This window comes from Uloborus diversus, chromosome 5 (genome assembly GCF_026930045.1).
Source record: "Uloborus diversus isolate 005 chromosome 5, Udiv.v.3.1, whole genome shotgun sequence".
NCBI lineage: Eukaryota > Metazoa > Arthropoda > Arachnida > Araneae > Uloboridae > Uloborus > Uloborus diversus.
In genome coordinates this window covers 34,093,906-34,117,544 of record NC_072735.1, presented here as the reverse complement: position 1 = coordinate 34,117,544, position 23,639 = coordinate 34,093,906, and the positions used below count along the sequence as shown (strand labels likewise).

At 37.3% G+C, this 23,639-nt stretch overlaps 1 protein-coding gene across 2 annotated transcripts in view; it reads right to left on the bottom strand.

The window, feature by feature from the left end:
• Positions 1–4,234: 4,234 nt before the first annotated feature.
• Positions 4,235–23,639, bottom strand: part of LOC129223381 (calmodulin-like) — a 311,700-nt gene continuing 292,295 nt past the window's right edge. For both annotated transcript variants that reach the window (XM_054857962.1, XM_054857961.1), the window contains exons 4-5: positions 9,845–10,087; positions 4,235–6,085 (exon numbers count right to left, since the gene is read on the bottom strand). In XM_054857962.1, the coding sequence (XP_054713937.1) occupies positions 6,054–6,085; positions 9,845–10,087 (275 nt within the window). In that variant the 3' untranslated portion in view covers positions 4,235–6,053. The remainder of the gene's footprint in view (positions 6,086–9,844; positions 10,088–23,639) is intronic.

Here is a 23,639-nt window from a genome sequence, read left to right as displayed (position 1 = left end):
AGGGTTTCATGGGAAAAGGGGAACGAAAAGTTATTTTATTTCTTTCAATATTTTATTTGAATGTTTCGCAATTTTTTTCAAAAATAATCGTCGAAACTTCTAACTGTCAAAAAACAAACTAGTATACAACTCTTTTTTTTTCCTGCCATGTTCAACTTGATCCTTTGGAAGTTATTTATTTATTTATTTTTTTGACGAATTGTTCACTATTATTATGGTTTTCCCTAATCCAAAACGAATTTCACTCCTTTAAAAAAGTCAAGGAGTACTTTCGCTCCTTGAAAAAAATATAAAACCTATGATCGTAGTATTTCAAGAGGATTCCTGTACATTTATCTGGTACAATTATTTTCAAATAAAAAAAGAACCGACTTTAAAAAATAAAAAGGAACTAAAAAGTAAAATATAATTGGTCATACTTACATACGACTTCCTACAAAAAGGTATAAATCAAATTTATTTATAATTCTAGTACAAAAATCAATTAAACTAAACACCCAATTATAAAATAAACACTGGTTTTAATTACTATACGATGAATTATACCTAACTAATTACATACGATCTCTTAGTTTTTAATAACCATTTGTAGTCGGGGCCTCCTATAAACTACTACCTAAAGTAACTGAGTAGGTTTAGTTTTAAAGACTTTCGCGTTTTGTTAAATTAGTGTAACTCAAGACTTGGTGGATTGTCAGTTACGTTAGGTAGTAATTTATAGGAGGCCCCGACTTCAAATGGTTATTAAAAATTAAGAGATCGTATATAACTAGGTAGGTATTAAAATAATTCATCGTATAGTAATTAAAATCAGAGTTTGTTTTATAATTGGGTTTTTTAGTTTAGTTGATTTTTGTATTGGAGTTATAAAATAAATTTGATTTATACCTTTAGGTTGGAAATCGTATGTAGGGGAGACCGGGGCAAGATGACTATATTAACAATTTTCGTGGTTTATTAATTTATTTTTAAGGATAGAAAAATTAATTTTACATGATCTGTTAGAGTAGTCCTTTGTAGTATTAAATATATTGCCATTTAATTTTTCAAATAAAAATAACGAAGGATATTTTTATTTTTTCATACCCTTAACAAATCGTCATCTTGCCCCAGTACTGGGGCAAGATGACTTTGACGTAGAGGCAAGATGACAACGTTGAAAAAGGTTGAACATATTTTATGTTTTGAATATGTTACTTAGTTTTACAAATGATAACTGTGTTTTAACACCTTACTAAGTATCAAATTAAGCGTAATGCGTTGTAGCGTAATGTTCAAGTGTTAAGTTCTGTCTAAAGTGTTAAGTCTAAATAGACACAAATAAAAATACCATTTTCATGATTAGAACATTCCTCATGCCACCCACTCTTGGCTTTTACAGCTCTGGTTCCATTCTTCTGTTGGAGGGTCTCAAAATTCCACTTTCCAAGCAAGGCATCTTAGAACACTATTCTTTGAATTTGATGCAACTGCATTGCTTGGCATTAATACGGGCCCACACTAATAGACTTGGGCCTACAGTAATTTGGTCTGAGTTTTTTTTTTTCTCTTCCTTTTTAGCTTCACGAGCTTATTATCCCTGTTTTTTTAAATAATTCCTTTTTTTTCCGCTTTGCTCCTTGTTCTGACATTTCTTTGACATGTGTGCTTGTAAGAATGTTTGAGCTTCAGTTTTTGTTTTCTCGCATTATGTTGCTTTAGGCAATGCATTGAAATCAAAAACACTAACATGCTTATTTGGTGTATCCGAATCAGCATTTGCCATATCTTCTGCTTCGTCTGGAGGGTTTATATGTTGGTTTTCTACTCCCAAGGTCTAAGGATTAGCACTATTATTACAGTTTCAGAGCCAACAACGTCATAGTACGCTAAAAAACAAGAAAATTATGAGACTCGATACCTCATTCTTTAAAACCTTTATCGGCATTTCCAACTATAGCTGCTTTGAAGTAAGCGGTGCTCAAAAGCTCACCAATATTTTTTTTCTGTGATAGTTTGTCCTTGATGAATAACCATAAAGTTGTCACTTGCTTGGCTGTAGTAGGTTTTTAATGGGCAGAAAAATGACGTATCAGGAGCTAGAGACGATGGGATGTGTGAAATGGCAACCCAACCATGATAATGTTTTTTCACTGCGATATAAGATAGCCTGCAAAGCTTTGTGAGATTTACGATTGTCAATAATCAGCAGAGCAGGAGATTCTTTGCTTGGTTTAATTCATTCAACTAGTCATTTGGTCAACTAGTTTTATAAATAGCCCTTGGTCACCCACTTTCGAATGATACCTACCTTGATTCAATGAGTCCTTTAGCCCCAGAGGAGAAGCGCAAGGTCGCGTGGACAAACAGATGGCGTTTACAGGAATTTAATCAAGTGGACAACATAGTTAGTTTAATAAATTCCAAACACGGCAAGCTCGTCATCTTGCCCCGCGTTGCTGCCCGTCATCTTGCCCCAGACTGCCTGTTTGAACTGATTCGATTAATTGACATATATTAATGGTAATAGGTAGTATTTAAACTAAATTACTCATAAATACTCAAGAGACACGATATATCATATATGTATATGCAGCAGAGCTTATTTACACATGCATAAAAGTTATATCGTGGCAACGGTAAACAATCAAAACTTCAGAACTAACACAAATATGGCGATTTCAGCGTCTCTATACTATTGCTGAACGAACAGCGGATACGAGAGCCAGTAGCATGCAGTTGATGCAGTTACCTAGTTTAAAACGGGAAAATTAAGGTATTCGTCATCTTGCCCCGGTCTCCCCTATGTATGATCAATTATTTTTTACTTTTTAGTTCCTCTTTGTTTTTTGAAGTCGGTTCTTTTTACTAAAAAGGAAGTATTGTATTCGCAAAAAAATTTTCACTCAAAAATCGACCTAAATTTCCATTTTACTCACCCCCGAATGAATGTTGAGTTTTTTCTTTTCGACCACACGTGGATAAGTGCCTAAGAGCGTATAGACACGCGAAGTACCCATTTTGACGATTCCCGAGTTAATTACAACGAGTTTCCTCGTGACGTCTGTATGTACGTATGTATGTCGCATAACTCAAGAACGGTATGTCCTAGAAAGTTGAAATTTGGTACGTAGACTCCTAGTGCGGTCTAGTTGTGCACCTTCACTTTTGGTTGCATCCGGGTGTTTCTAAAGGGTTTTTTTTTTTTGCCCTTTTTTGGGGGGAAATCAATTGTTAATTTCGATGTAAAGTCAAGTGATTGTATAACTTGGCGATATATCGCCAGTCTTTTGGTCGCCAACTGGGCGACAAATTTGGCGATTTTTTAAAAAAAATTCTGATTTCAATTTGGACACTGTTGGTAATATTTAGAGAGTAAACTATACTTTATGAGTAAAATGTAAAAGTGCTACTGCAGTAATCTTTTCAATAAATTAATTATTTCTAGGAGTAAATGTTTGAAATACTGCTTCCTTTCATTGCCTATGAAATTAATTACATTTATGGCTCTTCTAGACGCCTTATCACTGGCTGATTTGGTGCTTTTTATTGACACAAAAGCAGTTTCAGAAATCTTTCGTACCTAAAACCCTATATGCTTCATAAGGCCCCCTCCCCATAAAATGGTAGTCTGTATCCATCCCTGTTTGTGATCACGTGTCTTTTAAGCGAATGATACCAGTGAAAAATATTCTGCATTTACCCAATATTTCTTAAATACACTCTTTTGGATAAAAATGAAAATGCCAAATTCTAAAAAGATTTTCGATTTTTTTTCAGTATCTACTCATTCAAAAACTAATGTTTTTAAGTTTCTTCATTTGAATTTTTTGAATGAGTCGGATTTTAATAATACCTTTTGTTATTTTATATAGAGAAACCACCAGTTATTACACTTATTCTTTTCTTAAACTAGGTCAATTTCATAAACGTGTATAGAAAAATTCTTTTGTTACCAAGAACCTAAGTTTATGACATTTTTTTAACGATCCAAAGAATGCCTACCACAAAGTAAAAAATCTTCTAAAGCAGCGGTACATTGTTAAACTTTATGACTCAATTAAAGTTTTATCTGCTGTAAATTTCTTTGAAACTTGCTGACTTTATTTGCCCCGAAATAGCAATTTTCGGACAAAATATACTCCTGTTCTAGAGACGAAAAATGTTTAAAATATACTTACACAAAAAGTCGCATAAGAGATCAAGTACCGTAAGTGTTGTAATAAAAAAGAGAGAGAGAGAGAACGAGACAGTATTAATATATTGTAATGTTTTATTATGTACAAAAAAATTAACAGGGTGTCGAAAGACTAGAATATACTCACAAAAGGAAATGTACCCAAAGGCTTGACTCTATAACTGCAAAATAAACATCTGTATTCAGAAGAAAAAAAACACAAAAAATATTACATTACATAAGCTGGAATAGGTAATAAGTAGTTTTTTTGTTTTGATTTCCTGTTAATGGAACTAAAGAAGCAAATCGAGAAATACTGTTTTTTCCGTATTGGATACTGATACATTAGCATATCCAATGTAGCAGAGAGGATCCAAAATTAGCACAGATGCTGAAACTTTTAACCGAATGCAGAATTTTTTTACGAAAAGCATCCTCGTTAACTTTGAGCTGAAGTTTAGAACTAATGAGAACACTGGTCACATTTTCTACATATGGGGGAAAAAAAAAGACAGTGAGCAGGGGGAGGGGGGAGAAAAATATAATTTTCACATTTGACACCTATTAGTATGATTCAATAGAACAATGGCCAAATTCAGTGGCGTACACAGGAATTTCCCAAGGGCGGGGGGGGGGGGGGGAGATTTCATGTTCACCATTCTCATATCAGGCCTCGACCCGTATCTAAACATATTCTTTTGATTATATCGAGAGTTGGGAACAAATATTATCAAAAAAAATTTCTTTTGAATAATTACTTAGCATTATTTAATAAAACAAATTTATGAAAAACAAATATTTAATTAAAATACTAGAAAACACAAGATCTAATGTATTTACTGTTCTCATAGTTAAAAAACAGCGAAGCAAAATCATCATTCTAGAACAATTTATGTTCACATACAGTTCGATTTTGTAAGGTAAGAAAGAGAGTACATAAATAACAGATTTTTTATTTATTCAATTTGAAATTACTGCTACCTTTGCTCTGAATTATTTTGCATTACAAACATAAGATTATAGTCAGTAAAAAAACCTGCAAAGGCGATGGGAGGGGTCCAGACCCCCTTGAACCTCTCCTTGTTTGTGCCACTCGCCAAATCAATAGGTGCTTAGAGTTGATTTACTTAGCAATTTTAAACAATGTAACGGGTCAAACAAAACCATTTGAAAAAACAAAATATAAGAAATGTTATAATGTATATGCGAGATCATAATTTTACTATTTACGGCTTACAGCAAGAAGCAAAGCTTGAACACTTCTTATGTTATAATGGATAATTATTGTATGCTATATCACTTCTACTTTGATAATATATTGTATATTATATTGTAATAAAAGGTTAAAAGGTACCTCCAAATTTAGCACGTGGCTGTGTTAACGCAAAGTATCAAAATATCATCACTATGGAATAAGCGGACGGGGGGCACTAAATAAATTTCATGCCCAGTGTCTTTCAAAACCACAGGCCCTGCAAGCAGAACAAGACTTTTAGAAAAAAATTTCAGAATTTGATTTGATAAAAGGCAAACTCAAATGATGAATAGCAATTTGGATATTCTTTTTTTTTTTGACTTGGAAAGAAACGGCATCTCGACTTGCTTCGTCCGAATCACATGCTCCAAATTTTGCTTTCCACGGCAAATGAGGCTGTGTCCGATTTCAACGTAAGGGTAGCAAAAAAAAAGGAATTCTATCGGCATGATTGTGGGGGGATCCCCATTTAGAAAAATAGCACGGCGAACCAAGTTCTTCGAATAATGTGTCTAGGACGCCGACTTGAGCAAACGCCTTTGTCCAGGGAAGGGGCAGAAGTCTTGGAGATGATGTGTGCTTTCCGTTTTTTTTTCTCTTTCCTTGGCAAAAAATATATACACATTCACAGGTGTCTCTTTATCATTGTTTGCCGGTCAGGATGTTGACGAATTCTGAGGAGGGAAAAGAAAAATACTTTTGTTGTATAATCATCAAAAAGGAAAAAAAAAAAAAAGAAAAAGGCAGACAGTATAAACTATGATTGGGAAGTATCCCAATCGCATCTACTTTCTTTTTTCAGAAGGAACTGTTAATATAACAAAAGTACAGTGCTGGCCAAATTATTAGACTAAGACTGTTTTAAAAGCAAATTCTTTATTGATTACGTAACTATAGACACATTAACGAACAGTGAAATAATTATCTAATATTTAGTATGCATTCCCTTGTTCTTGATGAGCATTTTAAGTCTTTTCGGCATACTTTTCACAAGGTTTACACCATTTCTTAACACTTTTTAAAAAAGGAGGTAAAAAATTGTTTATACTCACTATTAAATATACTCACATGCACATACTCACTAATTACCTAAAACTAACTTTAAATATAACAGAACACACTAAGAAAAAGAACTAGTGAACTGTTTAAGCTGATTGAGGTTATGTTCCTGGTAGGTAGATTCCGATTCCGAGTCACAATTGACTACAACTGTATTTATGTCGAGGACTGCATACTAAGTGCCTTGCCTCCATTATTTTATATACCGATAGATGGCAGCACCATCACCGAATCGAACAGTTATTGAGAATTTAGAACTAGTCCAGGAGCTAGTAGCTACCTGGTGCTAGCACCCCCAGAGGTATCGTTTCACTTGGAGGACATTGAAACCACGAGCATATTTAACGTCGCCCAGTCCCCTTTAATGACGACGGTGGATCTTCGACCATCGAGGTTCGAACTCAGGACCCTCCGGCCCCGAATCCGACACTCTACCGATCGGGCTACCACGGCCCTGGTAGGTAGATAAACAAAGAACATAAACAAAGCAAGCAGTGCTGCCACCTGCAAACATTAAATTACGCTAAAATAACGTAATAATCAGTGTACAGTATGTACTGTACTTTAACAGTAAAAAAAATGGTATTTTAGTACAAATAGTGTGTAAAAAAAAAACTCTTTAGTCTAATAATTTGGCCAGCACTGTAGTAAAGCTTGAACTTGACCACGGAGAGATGGCGGATGTCTTTGAAGCAGAAACATCATTTGTAAATAGATTGTTTGTTATCAATATTACAAATGATACAAATGATGTTTCCGCTTCAAGGTCGTCAAGAAAAAATAGAAAGAACAGTACAAATTACGGATTTCATTGGTTCGTGCGGGATCACTGTTGATAAAACTTCGTTTCACTAGAGAATTACCCTCACTAAGCTTAAAGTCCTCAGTTGGTTGAAAAAAACTTTTTTATGTGTTTTGGCATGTTTGCGATAGGCAGGCAAGCGTATAGCCAACAATAAGCCTTTTCGAGTTTCGTCATATTTTACTTGTTAAGCACTATGTTTTGTTATTATTTATTACACAGGGTGGATCTGAACAAGTGAGCAAAACTTTACGGGGTGATAGAAAGCATGTACACAAGCAATATTCGTCATAGAAAGTATGTGCGGAATGCAAACGGTCAGAGCCGTTACGTGGCGCTGAAAATCGTATTAAAAGAGTCGGGTTTCGCAGCCAAGCAAAATGCAGGCGTGAAAGGAGTGTCAGGTCGCCACAAGTTGAAGAGGACATTTTGTAGGGTGGAAGATCAACCAGAATGTAGCACGCGAGCAGTAATGGTGTCCCAAATAACGGTTTGGCGTGTGCCAAACGAGGAGCGCATGCACCTGTATCATGCACAAAAAGTACAAGCATCGTCACTGGCAGGCTATCAGCCACGTGTCGATTTCGCACGCTTGTACTTTCAACATAAAAGCTTTAAATAACTAACAAAAAGTTAAATTAAACAGACAAGCAAATATAACAATTTCCAACTGCGCCACTTACAGTTTTAAAAAAAGTTACATTAAAGCTTAAACATGCAATATGCTAATCAGTTACCGTCATACATGCATTGTTTAAAAATGTCTTGAGCAGAAATGGATAACAAAATTAAAACAGCTTATTAATTTATAAAATGACGGAATTTCGAAGCGAAGTTAGAACGAATGAACTCATCGTCGTTGTTGACAAATGAGTAAAGTGAATCAGACTGAGTGAAGCGAGATCAGGAAATCTGGATCACGATTTTTGTCTCCTGGATTATTTTAGAACGATACGCATGCACTCGAAGTCTTTGTTGACGAGTGAGTGAAGTGAATCGGGCTGAGGTGAAGCGAGATCAGGATATGTGGATCACGATTTGTTTCTCCTGGATTGCGTTAGAACGAATGAACTCACATTCGTTGTTGACTAGTGAATGAAGTGATTGAGATTAAGGTGAAGCGAGATCAGGATACCTGGATCAAGATTTGTGTCTCTTGGATTAATTTAGAACGCATGCACTCAAAGTCGAAATTGACGAGTGAGTGAAGTGAATCATACTGAGTGAAGCGAAGTTAGAATATCTGGATCACTGTTTTTTTTTCTCCTTTCCGGATCGATCTGGAACCAGGGAATGAACTCACCGTCGTCGTTAACAAGCGAGTGAAGTAAAGTAAATCAGACTGAGTGAATCGAGATCAGGATACAAGGATCAAGATTTGTGTCTCTTGGATTAATTTAGAACGCATGCACTCAAAGTCGAAATTGACGAGTGAGTGAAGTGAATCATACTGAGTGAAGCGAAATTAGAATATCTGGATCTGGATCACTGTTTTTTTTTCTCCCTTCCGGATCGATCTGGAACCAGGGAATGAACTCACCGTCGTCGTTAACAAGCGAGTGAAATAAAGTAAATCAGACTGAGTGAATCGAGATCAGGATACAAGGATCAAGATTTGTCTCTTGGATTAATTTAGAACGCATACACTCAAAGTCTTAGTTGACGAGTGAGTGAAGTGAATCGGGCTGAGGTGAAGCGAGATCAGGATATGTGGATCACGATTTGTTTCTCTTGGATTGCGTTAGAAAGAATGAACTCACATTCGTTGTTGACTAGTGAATGAATTGATTGAGATTAAGGTGAAGCGAGATCAGGATACCTGGATCAAGATTTGTGTCTCTTGGATTAATTTAGAACGCATGCACTCAAAGTCGTAATTGACGAGTGAGTGAAGTGAATCATACTGATTCAAGCGAAATTAGAATATCTGGATCTGGATCACTGTTTTTTTTTCTCCTTTCCGGATCGATCTGGAACCAGAGAATGAACTCACCGTCGTCGTTAACAAGCGAGTGAAGTAAAGTAAATCAGACTGAGTGAATCGAGATCAGGATACAAGGATCAAGATTTGTGTCTCTTGGATTAATTTAGAACGCATACACTCAAAGTCTTTGTTGACGAGTGAGTGAAGTGAATCGGGCTGAGGTGAAGCGAGATCAGGATATGTGGACCACGATTTGTTTCTCCTGGATTGCGTTAGAACGAATGAACTCACATTCGTTGTTGACTAGTGAATGAAGTGATTGAGATTAAGGTGAAGCGAGATCAGGATACCTGGATCAAGATTTGTGTCTCTTGGATTAATTTAGAACGCATGCACTCAAAGTCTTTGTTGACGAGTGAGTGAAGTGAATCAGACTGAGTGAAGTGAAATTAGAATATCTGGATCTGGATCACTGTTTTTTTCTCCTTCCCAGATCGATCTGGAACCAGAGAATGAACTCACCGTCGTCGTTAACAAGTGAGCGAAGTGAGTCAGACTGAGGTGAAGCGAAACCACGATTTATCAGGACCTGGATCACCGGTTTTTTTCTCTTTCCCGAATCGATCCGGAACGAGTGAATGAACTCACCGTCGTAGTTGACGAGTCCGTCTCCGTCCAGGTCAGCCTCCCGGATCATGTCCTCGACTTCCTCGTCCGTGAGCTTCTCGCCCAGGTTCGTCATCACGTGTCTGAGCTCGGGCGCCGAGATGAAGCCGTCTCCGTTCTTGTCGAAGACTCGGAAGGCCTCCTTCAGCTCCTTCTCGCTGTCCCGCTCCTTCATCTTGTTCGACATCATGAAGCAGAATTCGTTGAACTCGATCGTGCCGTTACCTGCGCAACACAAAGATGATTTTCAGAATCATAATTACAGTGCTGGCCAAATTATTCGACTAAAGAATTTTTTTTTTGTACACTATTTGTATAAAATACTATTTATTTTACTGTTAAAGTACAGAACATACTGTACACTGACTATTACTTTATTTTAGCATAATTTAATGTTTGCAGGTGGTAGCACTGTCTGCTTTGTTTATGTTCTTTGTTTATCTACCTACCAGGAACATAACCTCAATCAGCTTAAACAGTTCACTAGTTATTTTTATTAGTGTGTTCTGTTATATTTAAAGTTAGTTTTACTTAATTAGTGAGTATGTGTATGTGAGTATATGTAATAGTGAGTATAAACAATTTTTTACCTCCTTTTTTAAAAAGTTAAGAAATGGTGTAAACCTTGTGAAAAGTATGCCAAAAAGACTTAAAATGCTCATCAAGAACAAGGGAATGCATAGTAAATATTAGATAATTATTTCACTGTTCGTTAATGTGTCTATAGTTATGTAATCAATAAAGAATTTGCTTTTAAAACAGTCTTAGTCTAATAACTTGGCCAGCACTGTAGTAAAGCTTGACCACAGAGACATGGTGGATGTTCTTGAAGTGGAAACATCATTTGCAATAGGTAGAATCAGTCAGAAAATATCGAGTAGTAAGAGGCGCGTTCTCGCAGATCCTATTTATCCTCACATAAATAGAAACCGATGCTCGAGTAACCCCCGAGTTTCAACAATGAAACTCGCGCCACGGCATGATAATTTCATAATTTGGTTTTGGTAATGTTTAACATGCAGGGAAAGGCTTTATTGTGACAAGGATGAACTCGATCCGGCAACTTAACAGTTTTACCTGTAAGACTGTTATTTCAGGGGAATGAAGAAACGAAAGCAATGAACGCCTCCTACTGAAGTTTAAGGTTCATCCACTGCAGTTAGCGTTACAATTTCAACTATCAAAATATCACCAAACAACCAATGACTTCGTTCAAATGTAGAAGCAAATTTCACCCTCATACCTTGACGGGCGACTTTCTAGTTAAAAAATAATAACAAACAACCTATTACAAACAATACAAATGATGTTTCCGCTTTAAGGCCATCCACCATCTCTCCGCGGTCAAGCTTTACTGTTTAGAACATTGATAGTTTACACAGCAAGAAAGCATTTTTGGAGAGCAGTACTATACCCTCGTTTATCTGTAATAACTGGGATCAAAGGCAATCCGGCCGATCGAAAATCCGGACAATCCGGGTAGTGAGTGTAATAAGCAATGCAGATCCTTAAATAAGTCGACTCACAGTCTCTTTGTGACAAAAACCCTATTTTGAAACAGTATCACATAAAATTGCTTAAGAGACACAAAAAACCTTTTTCAAATGAGTTCTTAACAAAGAACTTGTCAACTGTCGTCTGCTTCAAACACGTGTGTCGTTAGAATTAAGCACGGTTAATCTAACGCTTTATCTTTATAGTTCTGCTGCAGTGGTGTTTGTTAGATCACCATAATTTACTTTACAATCTAAGCAGGAATTGCACATTTAATCAAAATAAAAAGCGAGTATTTGGTGCAATCATAGTTTGGTTCTTACTATCAAAATTTAAAATTATTTGTGTGAACACGTTTATTTCCAGCTATGAATTTGATCCGGATAAACCAGGTTCTAGTGTATAATTTAGCTCAGGTAAAGAGACGTGTGGCTTTGGAGGATGTCATTTCTCGGAACCAGAAGAACCTAAGTCACATTATGGTAATTTTACAGGGGAGGGGAAAAACTTTTTTTGTGACGCATATGCAAAGGACAGGACAAACGCTCTTTTAACCCTGGTAAAACACTGAAAAGGATTCTTTTTACTTCCTTTTGCAAAAAAGGAAGTATTGTATTCGCGAAAAAATTTTCACTCAAAATTCGACCTTAATTTCCATTTTGCTCACCCCCGAATTAATGTTGAGTTTTTTTTTCAACCCGACCACACGCAGACAAGTGCCTAAGAACGTATAAACACTCGAAATATCCATTTTGACATTCCCCGAGTTAATTACAACGACTTTTCTCGTGACGTCTGTATGTACGTATGTGTGGATGTATGTCGCATAACTCAAGAACGGTATGTCCTAGAAAGTTGAAATTTGGTACGTATACTCTTAGTGGGGTCTAGTTGTGCACCTCCTCTTTTGGTTGCGTTCGGGTGTTTCTAAAGGGGTCTTTTGCCCCTTTTTTGGGAGAAATCATTGTTAATTTCGATGTATACTCAAGTGGTGTTATAATTTGGCGGACACTTGGCGATATATCTCCAGTCTTTTGGTCGCCAATTTGGCGATTTTTTTTTTAAAAATCTGGTTTCAATTTGGTCACTGGTGGTGATATTTAGAGAGTCAACAATTGAATCACATTAAAATGGCCAATAATGGTAAAATGACATTAAAATTGGAGTAAAAGGAAGTCATGTGAGGCACACATCAGCTCGTTTAAGAATTACGTTCACAGGGCTCGATGCGGAATAGGCTTCACCATTCAATGTACTAATAAACAGATAATCGCAATTTTTGGACATACGTCATTCTGATCTGAGGTATAGATTTATGTTTGGTTTAAAAAAAAAGAGAATTTCTTACACTGGCACAACGCCAATCAATGTAATCGGAATCAAAAACCGGCTTCTTTATCCCCTATTTTAACAAATAGAATTGTTTAAGCCTCATCCAATAGAAAGTCAACTAATCTGAGTCAGACTATGTATCAGCGGTTGGCGACTTGTTTGCATTTTAACTTAGACAAAACAGTAAAATATCGATTATGTCGCAGCCATGTTTGCTTCGCATCCTTTATTTTTAAACATAATACTTTGCAGTGTATTTTAATCACTTGTTATGTTTTTGTGGATTATTTTAATGGAGTGTTTAAAGTTAATTAAAGCATTTGGCGGATTGTTTTACATTTAAATGGAACTTTTAAGATCGTTTGACAATTTGTTTCATTTTAAAGTTCACTAAAATAACAAAATGATGAATGGTATCGTCAAATTAGTAGTTTCTATGATTTCATGTAACTTTGACTTGCATAATGTTAAATGCCAGGGTCGTTATGCAGCTGAAGAATGGCATCAACTACAAAACCCTTAGTTTCCAGCAGTATTAAATATTTTAATTTTATGATTCAAGCCAATTCAAAAGTCAATTGGCGAGAAAATTCACCATACATTATTTGTAAATATACAGGTGAACCAAAAGACCTTTTAATTTTCTATTACGGGCAAAGCCGTGCAGGTACCACTAGTTAATAATAAATTAATAATGATTTTTACATTTGGAACATGTGTAATATTTTTGATGAAAGGTTTTCTCAAATTTTTTTTTGTAACGTTAAAAATGTATCATTTTTTTATTTATTTATTTTTTTTTTTTTTTGCCTATTTTTCCTAGAAGAAACATAGGTTAAGTAAGGTAACAGCAATTTTTAACATAGGTAGGGGAAGGTGGTACTAAGTTAAATTGCTAGGATAACTTGCCTTTTCCAAAATGAACAAATTGGAAATGTTTTGAAAATTACTATATAAGGAAAGCACAACGCATTTATAGCTAAACTTCCATTGAAGTATTATTTCTCTCTTTTAGTAGTAAACTTGTGCAGTCAAAAAAAAAAAAAAAAGGGGAGAAAACTTTCACTTTGTCCAATGTATATGGCAATATTCAAAAATCTGCTAGTAAATCAAGACTTCCTCTTCGTTTCAAGTTCTTTTATTCATCGATAACACACTAATATTACTGCGGTGTACCCGGCTACACATTCAATCTCAGTCCGATTTCTGGTAAATGCAATATTTCTCTCCAGGTTAACAAGAATGAATTACCTCATCGGAATCACAGATCATAATTCAAAAAAGCAATATTTTACTAATGTTGCGCAAGTAATTTTGTTACTAATAACACTTTTCCTCGAAATTTCTTTCTCGATTCCCATTACCCAACATAAAACGAAAATTTTGTCGTCACATGCAAAGAGCCCTAAATCCACCGCCCCCCACCCCACGAAAACCAAACACAACGACTGTTCCCTACATTTAACTTAATGTTATTTGCAGTCAACCCATCATTTTTTTTTCCAGAATGCAAATATGGAGTTAATATGTTTCGGCACGTGACAAGCTATCTCGCTACTAATTCGTTTGTGTGTGTGACCGGCGCTTTATTTAAAAAGACTTCCCTAAAATAAAAGAGAAAAATACATTTTGCTTGGCAACTGCATTTCACCCTTTATAAAGTATACAAACGTCGACAAATGGCATACTTTTAGTTTAAGCTCATAAAGAATTCATTATAGAAATGGTAGCCTAATTGCCTTTCTAATTACCCTCTTCCTTTCTGTATTAGAACAATCAACTATTTCTCATACAGAAAAGGAGAGAGGAATGTTTGTAAAAAAAAACTATGGACTATTTCGCCGTTAATTTAAAGGAACATTTTTTATTTTGATTTTTTTGTTGCAAATGTGGAATTTAGAAAGGATGTGCTTTTATGGAGAAAGCACTTTAATTCCTGACACATTTTACAGCTATTGACAGTGTTTTATACATAAAAAGGATAACCTTTAATTGAAGATTTCATAATGAAGATAAAATGGCATGAAATATTTAATTTCATCAATAAACTAATAATTAATGGTTAATTAATTAATTTTATTATAGAATATTGCATTGTCATACGGTCTGAGACTGCATACCAAAATTGCAAAAGAATTTGATCGCGGGAAGTGGGTGAAAATTGTGTTGCAAGATTCCGTTATATAGATAAATACATACAGGAGAAGCTAGTAAAAGCCTGTTAAAAAAAAAAAAAAAACTTTTAAAACTTAAAAACTGCCCACAAATATATGCTTGCTAAAGTTCAGCCTTGAAATTAATTTGTTAAATTTATTAATGATTCATTTATTCTTCGTTTTTTTTCTTTTTGGCAACAATTAAAAAGCGGAAGTGCTTTATAATTACTATTATTTTTGATTGTTTTTGGCAACAATTAAAAACCGGAAGCAAAACGCAGGGATTATGACGGAGAAAGTTAACTGAGGAATAGTCTTTAAAAAAATATGATCGATACTAGTTATCATAAAAAAAATGTATGAGTTTAAAAGACAAAAGTATTGAAGCAACATCAAATAGCTAATGTACTAAGGTACCTAAAACTTTTGTTACAAATCCTGTAAATAGTAATTATTGTAGTAACGTAACCTGTAAATAATTTCCCGTAATGAATATACAACCCCTTAACATATGGCTAAAGTATACAACCCCCTATTCTTTTTTTCTTATTTCATTCACTGATTTTATCAATGAAAGTGTAGTTGTAGAACGTTGTAGCTTTTTCTGGAATATTTGAGATTTCTCTTTTCGGTGTGTATATAAACGGTTACGCTGGATAGGGAGTTTGAATTTCGATTGAGATTTTGTTCTGAGAGCGTTTTTGCTCTGTTTATTGCGAGGCATTTCGCTGTGTTGTTTTCGTATTTGGAAGTAAATACGTGTGTAAACGTTGAGTTTACGGTGTTGTGTGATAGTTGCTTAATTGCTGATGAATAATTTAGCAGTTGTTGATGATCTTTCCAGTACATAGTGTAAATAAATTTCCTGTGCTCTTATCAAGAACTGTTTCTTCATTTCAAGAAAGTGGAAGTCGCACCGAATCCGTTACGATTTGGCGCCCAACGTGGGGCTTCTTCTGGACTTTCTTGGAGTAAGTGTGACTTTGGACATTTTTTTTTTCATAAAGACTTTTTAATTTTGAACTTTGTTTTTATGGTGATTACTCGCGCAATGGATGACCAATTAAAACAACTTCTGGCAGCAATTAATGCTGTGAAAAGTGACTTGACCGAAAGTTTGGCGGCTAATCAAGAACAATTAAAAAATGATATGGCGACTAACCAAGAACAATTAAAAAATGAATTGGCGACTAACCAAGAACAATTGAAAAATGAATTGGCGACTAACCAAGAACAATTGAAAAATGAATTGGCGACTAACCAAGAACAGTTAAATAGTGATTTAACTGCTAAAATTACTACAAGTCAAGATGAAATAAAAAGTGACCTAACGTCGATGAAAACCATGAAGGAGAATCAACTAACCGCAATGGGAGATAAAGTTGATGCTCTGGAAGAAAAATTTGATACTGTGGAGAGCGTATCGCCAATGTGGAAAATAAGTTGGAAGAAGAAAAGAAATTTACTTCATTTAAGGAAGAAATAATTAAAGACATGGAAAGGAGATTGGCGACCGCGGAAAGCAGCTCTGTACAGTTTGGCGCTCCCACATCGGTTGCTCGACCGTCCATTAAACTTGCCACATTTGATGGGAAAACTTCGTGGCAGGTTTACAAAACTCAATTCATGATAGTGGCGGAAGCGAACGGATGGGACTCTGCTACCAAGGCCTGCCATCTTGCAGCATCCCTGAGAGGTGACGCAGCGGACATTCTTCAGACCCTTCCGGACAGACAGCGCCTGGATTTCGCCGCCCTCACATCTGCGTTGGAGCTTCGCTTCGGTGAGAAGTGCCAGAAAGATTTCAGCCGACTCCAGTTGAAGTCCCGTTTCCAGAAAACCGGGGAAACCCTGCAAGAGCTAGCGGCTGACGTCGAGAGACTGTCTCATCTTGCTTTCTGCGACTGTCCGGCGGATGTTCGAGACAACCTGGCACTCAACTACTACATCGACGGTGTTCGAGATCCGGAAATCCAGAAAGCTCTACGGATGGCGGATGTCAAAGACCTGAATTCTGCTGTTGCGTATGCGATGAGATACGAGGCCGCCCAAGAAGCAACCCGTGTGGATCGCCATCTAATCCGGACTCAGGAAGCTGATGAATCTGATTCCAGGTCGTCCCCTCGCTGAACTTGAGAGACAACTCGGTGACTTGACAAGACATCTGAGCAGCATAAGAGCCCAAAAGAAACAAGAGCAGAAGTGGTGGAAATGCGGTAGTGAAGGGCTCCTGCGAAGGAGTTGTCCGGCTCGACAAGCTACGCGAGGGAAGAAAATCACCACCACCAGAGCTCTGCAGATTTCCTCTTCTAGTAGTGGCAGTGATGGACTTTTCATTTACGCACATGTAAATGGGAACCCCTGCAGACTGATTGTCGACACTGGAGCCAATGTGACAATCATTAGGACAGATGTGGCTCGTGAATTTGGATTGAAACTGCTGTGGACATCGCCACGCGTAAGTCTCCAGACTGTGACAGGTGACAAGATCGAGATTGACGGTAAAGAGGACTTGGAAATAGTGTTTGGGAATGCCACCTACCATCATACGGCATTCGTCGCTAGTATCACGGACCCCTTTATTCTTGGATTGGACTTCTTGAAGAAATATGACTTCACTCTCGACTTCAAGACTAATGAGCTGCACTCGATGAGAGAAGACATAGCCGTTTTCCCTGTAGAAAGTGATGTAAAATCCGCTCATCAAATAATAGCCCAAACAGATTTATCGATTCCCTCAAGGTCAGAATCATTAATACCTGGCTCCCTTGAAGAAAGCAATATTTTTCGATTTGGACTCATTGAATACCCTAACCTAAGCAATAACCTAAAAGGAGTGCTGGTAGCATCTACGCTTGTGGACCTTTCTAAGGATGTAATTCCTGTAAGAGTCGCCAACGTGAGTGAAAGACCTAGGAATATTCGGAAAGGTGAAGTGTTAGCAACTTGTACTCCAGTAAACTGCATCATTAGAAGAAACAATTCCCCCGAAACTGTGTCTTCTGAGTCCTTGACATCGAAGTTAATTGGGAGTGCGCCATTATCGAAGGATCAAAGAACTGCTGCGGAACAATTGGTGGACGACTTCAAGCATCTGTTTTCCTCTACATCGGAGGATGTTGGCCGTACGAATTTAACGCAGCATAGGATTTACACTGGAGAACATCCCCCTATTAAACAGCATCCAAGACGAGTACCGTTCGCTAAGAAGGAAGAGGTTGAAACCCTCCTGAAAGAGATGAAGGAGAATGATGTAATCGAACCTTCATCCAGTCCTTGGGCCTCTCCCATCGTCTTGGTCCGAAAGAAAGATGGCTCCACCAGATTTTGTGTCGATTACCGACGGCTGAATGAAATCACCAAGAAAGACAGTTACCTTCTTCCACGGATAGACGACACCTTGGACACTCTTTCCGGACACAAGTGGTTTTCGACCCTGGTCTTGAAGAGCGGCTACTGGCAGGTTGAGATACACCCTGATGACCGAGAGAAGACAGCGTTTACAACTGGACAAGGCTTATGGCAGTTCAAAGTGATGCCCTTCGGTCTCTGCAATGCACCAGTTACGTTCGAGCATCTTATGGAGACAGTGTTAAGAGGGCTTTCCTACGAATCCTGTCTGGTCTACTTAGACGATATCATCATCGTGGGACGCAGTTTCGAAGAACATCTGGCAAATCTTAGGAAGGTGCTGCAGAAGCTTAAGGAAGCCAATCTGAAGTTAAGCCCGTCCAAATGTAATTTGTTCCGCCGGGAAGTGAACTACCTTGGTCACATCATCTCTTCTGAAGGTGTACAAACCGATCCAGAAAAGGTATCTGCAGTCAAGAGTTGGAGTCGTCCCGAAAACATCCATCAGCTGCGAAGTTTCCTGGGGCTCTGCACGTACTACAGGAAGTTTGAGAAGGGTTTTTCCAACATTGCACGACCTTTGCATAAGCTGAGGGAGAGCAAGCAAAAGTTTGAATGGTCCACAGCATGCGAAGATGCATTTCTACGACTGAAGGAGGCTTTAACATCAACGCCTATCCTCAGCCTGAAAAATCCTTTATTCTGGACACTGATGCGAGCCACGAGGGCATCGGAGCTGTTTTATCCCAAGAAATTGACGGCAATGAACATGTCATCGCTTACTGGAGCAAATGCTTATCAAAGTCGGATCGAAATTACTGCGTCACCAGAAAGGAGTTACTGGCCATAGTGAAAGCTTTAGAACACTTCCATCATTACCTCTACGGCCGAAAATTTCTGCTTCGGACAGATCATGCCTCATTAACTTGGCTTTTGAACTTCAAAAATCCGGAAGGCCAGATAGCCAGATGGATACAGCGGCTCCAGGAATATGACATGGAGATCAAGCATCGAAAAGGGTTATCTCACGGTAATGCTGAAGCTTTATCAAGGAGACCCTGTCCTGAGAACTGCCACTATTGTTCCCGAATCGAGAAACAGTATGGAACGACTAGCCCTACTGCCTATCAGGTGACAATGACTCCAACATCATCAGAACCTGATCCATGGAGTGACGACCAAGTTCGAAAAGATCAACTTGAAGACCCCGACATAAAACCAATTTTGGAGTTCATGGAAAGTGACAGTCGGCGACCTAGCTGGCAGGACGTTTCCATCTTCAGTCCTGCAACAAAAAGATACTGGGCTTTATGGAACTCGCTCCATTTACGGAACGGCGTGCTACACCGAAAATGGGAATCTGACGACGGCAAAACATCTAGGTGGCAGTTACTACTTCCCCGATCAAGGATTTCAGATGTTCTGAAAGAAATACATAGTAGTGCTACGGGAGGACATTTTGGTGTCTTGAAAACCCTCAATAAAGTTCGGGAGCGCTTCTTCTGGAGCAAGGCGAAGGATGACGTGCAGAAGTGGTGCCATTCTTGTGACGCCTATACTGCTCGTAAAGGACCGAAGAAGAGAAGCAGAGGGAAGCTACATCTGTACAACGTTGGAGCTCCTTTCGAACGAATTGGGATCGACATCCTGGGTCCTCTACCAAGAACTGCTGATGGGAACAAATACATTCTTGTTTCCATCGACTACTTAACCAAATGGCCGGAAGCATATCCCATTCCAGATCAAGAGGCTACCACCGTAGCAGAGACTCTAGTCCAACATTGGATCTCGAGATATGGAACACCTTTGCAGATTCATTCCGATCAAGGGAGGAATTTCATCTCTGCTGTGTTTAAGGGCCTATGTCAAATTTTCGGCATTGAGAAAAGTAGGACAACACCACTACACCCACAATCGGACGGCCTGGTGGAGAGATTTAACCGCACAATCCTGAATAATCTCTCGCTTATGGTATCCAGAAATCAACAGGATTGGGACAAGAAGCTACCTTTGTTCCTGCTGGCATACCGTAGTGCTGTCCACGAGACAACTGGATTTGCCCCATCTCAGATGCTCTTCGGACGAGAGCTTCGGCTACCTTGTGATCTCGTCTTCGGTCGTCCTCCGGATGCGCCTGCATCGCCTGAGGAGTACATCCAGGATCTCTAGGACCGATTGGAAGACGTTCATAACTTCGCACGAGAGCGAATCAACATCGCGGCGGAGAAGATGAAGACCCGATACGACACAAGGTCTACTGGACATGAATTCAACGAAGGCGACAAGGTTTGGTTATGGAATCCCATCCGACGGAAAGGTCTGTCACCCAAATTGCAGTCGCACTGGGATGGACCCTACAAAGTCCTTAACCGATTAAATGACGTCGTAGTGAGGATCCAAAAATCACCCAATGCAAAATCTAGGGTTGTACATTATGATCGGTTAGACCCATACTATGGCCATAGTTCATGAGTATTGCGTAAGCAACCATGGTTGATCACATAAGAGTTGTAGATAATTTTTGCTTTTAATGTTTAATAATATTTCTTGTTATTATTGTGTTTTCTGTATCTGTTAGTTATTAATTAATGTGTAGATTTGTAAACTTGTGATAGAAGTTTGGCACCCTTTCTGGGGATTGTACTGCCCGGGACGTGCAGTCCTTAGGAAGGGGGCAATGTTACAAATCCTGTAAATAGTAATTATTGTAGTAACGTAACCTGTAAATAATTTCATGTAATGAATATACAACCCCTTAACATATGGCTAAAGTATACAACCCCCTATTCTTTTTTTCTTATTTCATTCACTGATTTTATCAATGAAAGTGTAGTTGTAGAACGTTGTAGCTTTTTCTGGAATATTTGAGATCTCTCTTTTCGGTGTGTATATAAACGGTTACGCTGGATAGGGAGTTTGAATTTCGATTGAGATTTTGTTCTGAGAGCGTTTTTGCTCTGTTTATTGCGAGGCATTTCGCTGTGTTGTTTTCGTATTTGGAAGTAAATACGTGTGTAAACGTTGAGTTTACGGTGTTGTGTGATAGTTGCTTAATTGCTGATGAATAATTTAGCAGTTGTTGATGATCTTTCCTGTACATAGTGTAAATAAATTTCCTGTGCTCTTATCAAGAACTGTTTCTTCATTTCAAGAAAGTGGAAGTCGCACCGAATCCGTTACACTATGTATTAGGTATTGGGGAAACACCAGGGTTCCACGACAGGGTTTCACTTATGAGAGAAATTAAGAAACACTGTAGAAGGTTTTCGTAGAAGTTAGATGGCGCATGGGTATGTCTTTAATTTCATCAAATCAGGATTAAAACAATTATAATTGATTTGTGAATTATTTCTATAAAAATGAGAAGATCAGAAGATAATATGCGAGATCACTAAAAAAATCAAAGATGAAGAGTGGGTGCTTCAAATTGTTTAAAAAAACTGATCTTTTCTCTAAAATATTTTTTGCATGAGTTTAAAAGTTAAACGTAATGAAGCAGTACCAAATAGGATATCATATTGTAGCTTTTCGTAAAAGTCAGAAGTTATTTGAGATTACTAATCTCATCTAAGATTTAGAGGGAAAAAAATGCTACCGCTGATGTTACAAGAACGCAATAATGACGAAATGAAGTATAAGCATTTAGCGAGGTTAGAAAACGAGCTCGAAGTAAATTAATCCAAGCTAGGAAAATCTTTCCCGAGATAATGGAAGTGGAATTAATATGCAAATGTAGGATCACCAAGATTATTGTAGCGGAAAATGATGTTCGGCACGATAATGTTTTTTTTTTTTTCATTTCAAAAAAAAAAAAGCAAATGATAAGCACAGAAAATGATATTTCAGATCATTATTCCGAACATTTATATCAATATTGGTGCAACTGTTTCAATTTTGATAATCATATGTAGAAGTTGTGAGAATCACATTTGCATATTCATATTGTTTTAGTACCTCAAAGAAGTATTAAAAAGCTCAAGAATGTTTGAATGATTTTTACAACCATTAATTTCTTCATTACTATTTTTTTTTAAATCTAAAACATTCATATTTTAACTTTTCGTATCAACTATTCATCAGTGCTAGGCCTATTCTTTTTTTACTTTCTTCTATATCTAGTATATAGAAGAAAGAATTGGTTTCGAGCAAATTTTCGAATTTCGAAAGATTCGAGCGTTTTGAAGTGTGCTGAGTCCGTTGCGACCATATGTGGAAAATGTGTGTGTGTGAGTGTGTGCGCGCGTATGTGTGTGTGTGTGAGTGTGTGCGCGTATGTGTGTGTCACACATGTGTGTGACCAGTTTTTTTGTGGCCGCTCTACAGCAAAACCTACCGCATGAAATTGAACGAAATTTGGTACACATATGTGCTCCTATGTGAATTTGTGCTTATTAGTTTTTGGCGCGAATTCCTCCAAGGGGTTGGAGCAGTGGAACGTTTCTTGAGTTATGCGTGCCTGCTATTCGCCAGCGGAATAAAACAAAACTAGACCCATATGCTGCCTTTAACAGCTACAGGTGCTGATTCAATCTTGGTGGCAATAGCTTAAACGGGGGCCGAGCTATCGAAGGTATTTTGTTGTCACTTGTGACTATTATATCTCAAGAAATAATGAACGGAATCAAACAAAAATTTTTCGTCTAAGCCCCTTAGAAGGTACAAGAGTTTATTCTATTTTCACGTCAATAGCTGAAAAGGAGGTGGTGCAATCGAACGTTCTTTCTTTTTCATTGCTAGTGCTATATCAGAAGAAGTAATGTTTCATTATGGAGGAAATTTGGAATAAATGTGAACCTATATGTAAACAGGCGTTGGTTCAATTTTTTCAAATTGCTTTTTATTATTTTTCTATTTATTTAAAAGTGATGAAAACAATAACAGAATAAAAGTTTTTTTTTTTTTTTTTTGTTGTGATTTCTGGAATATTTTACTTTGCAAACTCAAAAACTACGACAGTGAAAACCACGGTGTAGACAAGGGGTTCTCAACTTTTTTGAACTAACGTAAGCCTTATTTATCATTAAGTGTGCGTACCCCCAACCAAAGCAATTAGTTTTGCTAAAAAGTGTTGTATTAGTTTAAATTTTGAACTATTTAAACTGGTAAAAGTTTAACTACGAATAGGTAATTTTGTAGTTTAAATTTAAAACAAATTTTATTTTAATGGACATGTTACTATTTTAATTAATGGGACAAAAAATGACAATGTCTTATGATACAATTACTGTGTTACGCTAAGGGCCTGATTATCGCACAGGCTGACTAGGCCTGGACCATATATAAATTATAACCAAAAAAAAGTTAGGAATTGTTTAAAATGTATGTTGAGAAATAAGACAACGGCTCCTCTGAAACATGACTTCCAATTTGCAACAATGTAACTTTCAAAATCGAAATCCTCTTAAACACTCCCGTAAGGAGGAAATGTCCTTTAATCTTCGCGT